General features: G+C 34.4%; 1 protein-coding gene across 1 annotated transcript; it reads right to left on the reverse strand.

The window, feature by feature from the left end:
* Positions 1–8,052: 8,052 nt before the first annotated feature.
* On the reverse strand, positions 8,053–8,958 carry LOC106471185 (cuticle protein 16.8-like). The gene is made up of 2 exons (XM_013931775.1): positions 8,797–8,958; positions 8,053–8,568 (listed from the first exon to the last, which is right to left on the reverse strand). Exons 1-2 carry the CDS (start codon positions 8,956–8,958, stop codon positions 8,053–8,055), a joined length of 678 nt encoding a protein of 225 aa, XP_013787229.1.

Here is an 8,958-nt window from a genome sequence, read left to right on the forward strand (position 1 = left end):
CGAAATGAAGAGAACAATCTATCGTAAAAACAACAACAAACAAACGAGACTTATGTTAATTACTTAAACACTAATTCGATATATTTCACTATTAGAATTAAATTAAGCGCTTACGTGTTTCTCCGCTAGACACAGAACTCTGTTTCGATAATTAGTGTTATAATAAATTTGATAGAAATGAACGACATTTTCATTTGTCTGCGAGTTTAATGGATTCTGATTCCATTTAATTTCGATTCATTGAGTCGACGTTTGAGACGTCTAACAATGCTGCCAGCCAATAAATCCCATTTATAAATTCTACAAAAAACTTCCTATTATCATCCTTCAGTTGTTCTGCATGAAAAAAAACAACTTATTTTTTGAAATGGTCAAAACTTATCTTTACCAGCATATTTTCGCTTCTATTGTGTTTCTTTCGGAGCTCAAAATTCAATATTTAAAACTCGGACACAGACCATGTGTTAGTGCTCAAACCATTGACTTTTTCAGGTGTGTTTACCTTTGTTTTATAGCACCTCGTAACCCAGATTCACATTTTAAACTACTTTTACTTTCAGTGTAATAGGCTAGCCCTGTTATCTACCGATAATTAAGGGAACACAGTGAGTAGAAATACATCTCTTTGGTCAAAGTTTTTGACTGCCACAAGAAATTTACTTTCGAGTGACCCACGTTATTTTGAAACACTAAATTTTAACAGAGGGTGGGATTACGTAAATAAAAAGTACCACCTAAGGCGTAACAATTCCGATCCTATATAGGATAACGTTTACTATTGTTACAAAAGTCTAGGTCTAACACAGAAACCTCTGGGAATTATACGAATAATATCGCATATTTTCTCCAGAAGCATACAGAACTGACAAGGATTTAGCAAAGGAGGGTGTGGGGGTGTTGTCCCCATCCCCATATTCTATTTGTCAGCACAAATCCAATTTTCTAAATAATTTTTTGTTGTGACAAATTTTTAGGCAAAGAACGAAAATGCCGAGAAAAATTTGGCATATATTCGGCAAAAGGTGATCAAACTTCTAATTGGTTCATTTGAATATGCTATGCAAATAAAGCAAAAAAAGCGAAACACAATACGATCGGATCACTATCTACACCTTGGCAACGCCCATTTTGTCGGGAAGATTCAGTCATTTACCCTCCTTCAACCAAATACAGGAACTTCGCAACGCCACTGAGAACTGACTATTTACAAGTGTCGTCATGAAATAATGTTTATCTCCCAGGGAATTCTTAAAACCTCTGAGTGAGTTTTTTTTTCTGTTATTAAGCACAAAGCTATACAAAGGGCTGTATGTGCTCTGCCCACCACGGGTATCGAAACCCGGTTTCTAGAGGTAATAAGTCCGTAGACATATCGCTTTGCCATTGGGGGGGGGGGCTCCGAGTGAAAACTGAACGTTGAACACAAAGCGACAGTTCTAGTTTAAACAGTTACTTTATTGTATTAAAACTGCGTCAACTAATCAAAACGTTTGGATGGTTGGTTTTTAATACAAAACTGCACAATAGACTATCTGCACTCTGTCCACTGCCAAAATCAAACCTGGCTTGTAATCCGTAAAATTACCGGTGACTCATCGAAAAATACTACTAAAAAGAAAAAAAGTATATTTGTTTAGTTAGTTTGTTTGTTGTTATTAAAACAAAGCTACACAATGGGCTATCTGTGCTGTGCCCACTATGGGTATCGAAACCCAATTTTTAGCGTTATAAGCACTCAGGTTATTGCTGATCATCAGTTTTTTTTTGGGGGGGGGTTAGAAAGGGATGTATAACTAAATCATCTTGATTCAAAGTCAAATAAAAACTAACTATCAGATTTGAGTTTACCACCCTGTCTGCAAGTCAATGAGTTGTCACGGTTTCCGTTATTCTAGTTAGAACCCTAAAAAATATATTCTGATAAAGGACACGATTTGTTAACTCCAAAACCTACAGTTTACTGTAAAAAGAACCCTCAATAGTTTTCGGCCACGAATGTGTGGAGTTTAGGGGGGTTGGCCAGACTATGTACTTCTTGCAGCAAATGGTATAAGTGTTCATGTTCGTTAAGCCATTCTCGGCCATCTCTATCGACAGAGTTTGCGAAAACCGTTGAGAATACGTCTTTATAGGAACCAGATCATGTATAGCCCAACAAATGCGGCCACTATCGTATTTTATATTGGCTTTCAGGATTGGGGTACAGGTATGGAAACTAATGTGAATTTAGCCATGTTGGTGGGCAGTTCATATCCCAGGTATCTCAAGGAGTTCGAAGCTCTATTCAGATTTTTTTTTTTTAAGAGAGTACTGGTAAGCTTTGTTTAAATATCAACCACTAAACATTTAAACGCATCTAATTAAAAAAAATTATGAACAGAATAAGTAGCGCCCTAATTGTTGAGAAAAAGATAAAATAAACCGCAGCGGTGTTGGGACAGTATGGAACTGTTCTACTTTGAAAAAATAAACAAAAACACGATTTCATCTCATTTGCTGGCATTTGACTCGTTTCATTCTCTATTTCTCATGTGGATAAATAAATTGCAGCCATTCCTAAACGTTTCACATCCGGCTTAATTCACATTTAGCACTGACTGGAAGATTCTTTATGATACAGAATCAACTGATTTATTAACCATAAAAAAACATGTAAGGTTCTTTATTAAAGTTGTCCTAAATATATCAAGTATCAAGAAATGTTAGAATATTTTGACTGAAATGCATATATGAAATTTTAAAAGTACTGTTGTTTATTTGTCTCTTGTTAAGTATAAAGCTATACAATGATTTAACTGCGTTGTGCTTACAACAGTGATCGAACCCGGAATTTTTGTGTTAGCTTAACGCTTTGCCACCGAAGGCATTTTGAAAATAAATAAACATTAAAAGATAAATTAACATGAACTGACAAAAATATTAAATAATTATGTAAAATAAATTGTATCTTTTATAAAAAATGAATCATTTTATGTCTTTAGAAGAGTGAATAAAATCCAGTGTTTCTGAACGTTATTGTCAATTCTGCCTAATTTCTAACACTAATAACAAGGTTCCTTTTATGATTATATTAAAACTTTCCACAGTTTTGTTTAAAATCGTTTCGAAATTCATGAAAGTAACATTAAGAATCTTTATTAGCCAACACAAACACCAAATTTTAATCCAAATGATAATCTTTGGGATAAATTCAAAAATCCACTATACATGTATTCCTCTTCCAACAGCTATGGGCATATTTCTTCACATACTCTTGGGAGGAGGGGCTACTATCGAACAAAACATTTTCAGTTAAATAAATGGGACCTTGATAGTTGACTCAAAATATAATTTTCTCTCAAGACAAGCCATTTTCAAGATGAAATGTATAAATACATTCATATCACTACTGTCCGCAATACACGAGTCTGTAGGACTTACCAAGAGGACACAATGTTTGGGACTCTTCTAACACCAGTGTCTTATCAATTATCATTCATGTAATCGGTTTTTCAAAATCATCTGTCATCAAAGACTATGAAAAGTGGTAACGAATATTGACCGATTGAAAAGAATGGTCTGAGAAGCTTGTTAAGTTCAATAGGCTGTATTTTAATTGACTGGTTCTATCACTAGTGGTCAGAATTCGGCCATTTTCAACCATACCATTATTAGAAGAACGTTAAACAAATGTTATATGGCAACCAACAATGAATTCAAAACCACTTATTTAAGCTGCATACAGAAAAACATGTTTGTATTGGTGCTTAAAGCGCAAATTTTGAAGAAATGTATGAGTGGAGATTTATATACGAGGTGATTCGATTAATCAAATTATACGTTTTCCAATAGTAGTAGTATAGCGTAAAAGTATAAATAAAACCGTATTAGGTACTTGACCGTACTTGTTCTGTTCTGACAGTACAATCTGCTCACGATAAAAATAAGGCTCAAGATATCATGTGACTAGTCTATTTTCATGTGCAAGGATTAGATAACTTTGTTACATGTTTACATATGTCCTACTAAAGTGACCAGCCACTGTGTAATAAATCTATTGGGTATATGTCATCAGTGCTCAAGTAGGCTCATCACAGTAAAGTATAGCATTTCTAACGACTTAAAAAAGCCTGAAATACAGAATAACACTTATACAAGTTCATAAGAAGTCTAAAACGCTCAAATGGTATCCAGAAGGACTAAAGCTTTTCCCTTGGTGTATGACAATCGTGTTCATTTCCAAACTACGGTGACAGCCAGTGCTCGACTGAGAATAGTGACCCATCAAAAGCTTTAAATATTGACTGAGGACAGCTTTAACGATCAATGAAAAACTATTTTAATGCATAGCCAAAACGTCATTGTCTAGTTTGACAACTGATACGATTTGTATTGGGTAACAGCGACACAAAAGCTGATATTACTGTATTTTCAAGCCCAAGTAGTTTGATAGTTGTAATTGAGCTTAAGATGTTTCGTATCACCTTAGCATTGTTCTTAACTTAATAAAAGAAAAACAATAACTGTTTTCTTCAACACACAACTTTCTATTAAAGCATTTCTGTCTCGTCTGTTCCGTAAGAAAAGAAAGCCGCTTCTAACGAAACTCCACTGGATTATCAAGTACACTATACTGTATTCAGTTATATTTCTCACTTCTTGTTATGTTTTGGTTTAAAGAGCATGAGTTAAGAAGCTATTATTAAGTCTCTAGGTTTTCGTCATATTTTTTTCTGTGTTATACTTAAAAAATAATGTGTCTACTTACTCAGGTTATTAAAAGTCCATCATAATTAGAGAAAACTTAAGATCTATAACCAGTACATTACCAACTATATGTGATATCTGCTACTTCCTGATGCCTTTCACCAGCTACGCTGAACACTAGAATATTGAAAAAATTTTTTTTTCGTTACCGGTATCTCTATAATTTAATATAAATTATGTTTTCTTTAATCGCACAGTTAAAGTTCGTCATAAATTGTAATCAACAACTCTGAATTCCAGTTCAATGGTAAGTTCTTGTTGTCTGCTATGTTGAAAGCATGTTAGAATTTCTGTTACACTTTGATTATATGTAGCGTTATCTTAAATCGTGATTCACAATATAATATTTAAAGCTCATCATAAAATGCCTCTTGTATTATATATTTATGTCGTGTTTCAATAAAAACAGTGAACATATAATCAGTGAAAATATTTACGTGATATGGTTTTTTAACTTCTGGTACACTGCCACGTTAACCCGGTTAAACAGTGATAAGGTTTTATTGTACTGGAGTCAGCCTGTGCGTGAGACGTACCCCACCCATAAACTGTGTTGATACCATTCCTATATGAGCTGTTTGATCGAAAATATGCCATTTTCAAAGGACCAACTCAACCATGAATCTTAAACCCATTTTACTCTCGACTGAAACTCAAATCAGTAGATCTGTATAATTTTCGCAACATCTAATAAAAACGTAATTTAAATGTTAACATATTATTATCTGAATAACACGTTATGTTTTCATTATTAGAGTTAAGACTCGAACACTTTAATTCATGGGTCAGCATATATTTGTTCTCACTGTATCAACAGCCAAAACTTCAAATACACATATAAACACTTGTTTGAGATCTCTCATCAATCTGGAATTAAACAACTTTACTTAATTAACATTCCCCCCTAGAAAAGTTAAAATACTTTTCTTTTGAAGTTTATAATTACGCAATTAAACCCGAAAAGAGAGTATAACTGTACCAATGTTTTGTTTAATAGTTCTGGTATCTAATACAGATATTATTAACATCAGTTTTATTGAATTAGATGAAATTTTCCACATGTCTTCTTATTTAGGCCCTGTTGTTCATGACTTGAGCCAAGTTCTCGTCATATCTGTAAACTGGCATAAGACTGTCATAACCTACATTTTGCTGTTGACTTTATAAGTCTTTATTGCAAACAAACAAACAAAAAATAACGCCAAAGTATGGAAAAAATTGAGTTCCCAAAAGATCCTGTTAACACCATAATCGTATTTTCAGTTAGTGAATAAAAATAGCCCCCCCCCCCTGTGGCTTAGTGGTAAGTCTCACAGCTTTGTGATTAATAGTGAACAAGCAAACAAAAAATAAAAAAATGAAGCCCACTGTGGTACAGTTATTTTCCAAAGTTTTAAATGGCTTCGAAAGATAAACTCAGTGGTATAAAGAACACAAGTTGAACATAGTCGTCTTTGATTTCAGGAGCAAAAGTGACTGTACCATATTTCACATGTGATTATCTGTGAGGATTTGAGCCATACATGGTCTTCTTTCATAATTTAAAAAACATATACTTTTTCTGCTACTTCTATTCCCAAAGTATCTTAAGAAAAACGTTCAGCGTTTTTTAAACAGGTTACGTAACAGGTGACAAGCCTTAAACACCGAACTTGTAACACCATTCTACAGGGCGTACTTTTATAGAGCACGTTTAGTACATTATCAGTTCTTTGTCCAATGATTAACACTTAACAAGTTCGATAAGTTAAGACTACAGTTATTTTAACAACACGTTGATTCGTTGTGAACCCTTCTTGTCAGCTTACTGATTTTTTTTAGATTAAGTATAATATTTGTTTATCATGTGATATTTCTACACAGAAAAATGAAACGAAAAAGGAAAGGCCTCCGAATAAGAAATAAATAAGCTATAACTACAAAAAATGGAAAGTAATATAACATAAAATGAAGTTATAATACGGTGTAAAGTATTAAAACATTTACTTATATTCACGCATTATAGTCAGTTGAGAAATACTCGTAGATGAGTCTTCTTGTTCTGGAACTGTTGGTAAATAATCAACTGTAATAGTATTAATCGTTTACCAGATATTTTCCTAAACATCTTTCGCGGGCGTTCACAGCTCAAGTTTTTAAAAATTAATAGGTTTAGTTATAATAAATACTAATTAGTTTTTCGTCGCAAACTATTTGTATTTTGTAATGTATGTGTTCTATGAAGATGTCATTTTTTACGAATATAATTTTGTAAAATGTTTTATTTAAATAAATACGTTCTGCAAGTGTTGTTTTTGTGATTTGCTTGATGTTCTCTTAAATATACATGTTTTTAGTTAGATTTTATATATTTTCCTACAACTAAATAAACCTGGTGGGTAAAGCGCAAGACTTGCAGGATGGAATCCCGATTTCGAACACCCTTCCCTTTTCAGCTATGGAGGCGATACAATGTGGCGATGAATCTCGCTATTCGTTGGTAACGAGTAACCCAAGAGTTGATGGTGGGTGGTGTTAACTATTTGCCTTCTCTCTAGTCTATCACTTCAAAATCTGGGATGGCTAGCGCAGATAGCTCTCGAGTAGCTTTGCATAAAATTCAACAAACAAACATACAAATGAAATGGAAGAAGAAGGTTAAGAACTCGCCACCTTTTACGAAATATAAAAATATAATAAAAATTTCAAGTCTGGGAGTCTAAAGGGTAAAATTTAGGATTATTGTAACTCTTTGCACTTAGTGCATGGAATTTTTTAGGCTTAAAATGGAGTTTCGACTTTTCTGACTAGAGTATAAAATTATTTTCTGCGTTTCTGTATATCCGTTTATGCATACGAGACTCAATCTTAGACGGGTTTATCTCTTAAATTTCTTATTGAGTCAATAATATTTTTGCTGTCAAAATTTAAATTTCTGTGTTTTTAGAACTGATCCTTACGTTGAAGATAGGTCTTCTCACAATTGTATACATTAATCACAGATGCTTTATACGTCAACTCAAATGATTGCATTCTTTAGTAGGACATGCTTCATAATTTTTATATTTAAATAAAGTAACTATAAAACATACGCAGAGTGTCAAACAATGCTATGTTGTTTTTACACTGAATCCAAATTCTACCTTTCACGATAATATTTAAAATGTCTATCAAATATATCATTGTGATTTACTGCAGTAGCTTAAAACAATATATTAAATGTTTTTGAAAATATATATTTATTTCAATAATTTAGTATAACAACACATTAACATCATAACACCTCCTTCTTCTAGGCAATATTCTCAGTTACTGTTGTAACTCGAACTACTTTTCTTCTTTAGGAGCCTCGGTGGTAGTGGTGGTTGAAGGGATGGGAACCTTGACAACAGGAGCGTATGGGACAGGATGAGTATAGAGAGCAGGCTTGTAGCTGAATGCTGGGTGTGGTAGGGGCACGGTGTGTTTGTAGCTTGGAACTGGAACTGCTGGGTGTGGTAGGGGCACGGGGTGCTGGTAGCTTGGAACTGGAACTGCTGGGTGTGGTAGGGGCAGGGGGTGTTTGTAGCTTGGAGCAGTAGGGTGAGGAAGAGGAGCTTCTTCGGCAAGAACTTCCACGTTGGCAGGGCTGGCGTTGGCGGTACCGGGTTCGTTGGTTTTCACCACAGCGCGGTAACCATTGGCGTCGGCAACGTATTCCACTTGGCGGTGGATTCCGTAAACATCAGTGTAACCATAAGATCCACTCACAACACCAGTACCGTCAGCTTCTTCATGACGAGACTGAAGGTTACCAAGTTCATCAGTGGTTTCGTATCCAAAGCTGTAGGGTTCAGGAGCCTCCTGGCGACGATAAAATAACACATGTACATGTAATCCAAATAGTTTCGAAAGTGTAACAAGTCATTAAACTTATATTTTTGTTAGTGTTTTTCCATATCTACTATTAACTCGTACTGTAATCCTTTTGAAAGTTCTATTTCAGATTTAAAGAACGAATAAACCAAAACCTACTTCAGTGGTTCTTAGTTGCCTATACACAAATTATTAGATCGAAACAACATCACTTACGTATGGTTCTGGAACATAAGGAGGCTGAGGATGCTTGTAAGCGGGTACAGCTGGATAGCCGTAAGGAACAGGCACACCAGCAGAAACAGTTACCACGACAACAACAAAAATGGCCACCTGCATATCACAAACAAATGGATAGATAACTGTATTATAATACAT

Source organism: Limulus polyphemus, unplaced genomic scaffold (genome assembly GCF_000517525.1).
Source record: "Limulus polyphemus unplaced genomic scaffold, Limulus_polyphemus-2.1.2 Scaffold4461, whole genome shotgun sequence".
Classification (NCBI taxonomy): Eukaryota; Metazoa; Arthropoda; class Merostomata; order Xiphosura; family Limulidae; genus Limulus; species Limulus polyphemus.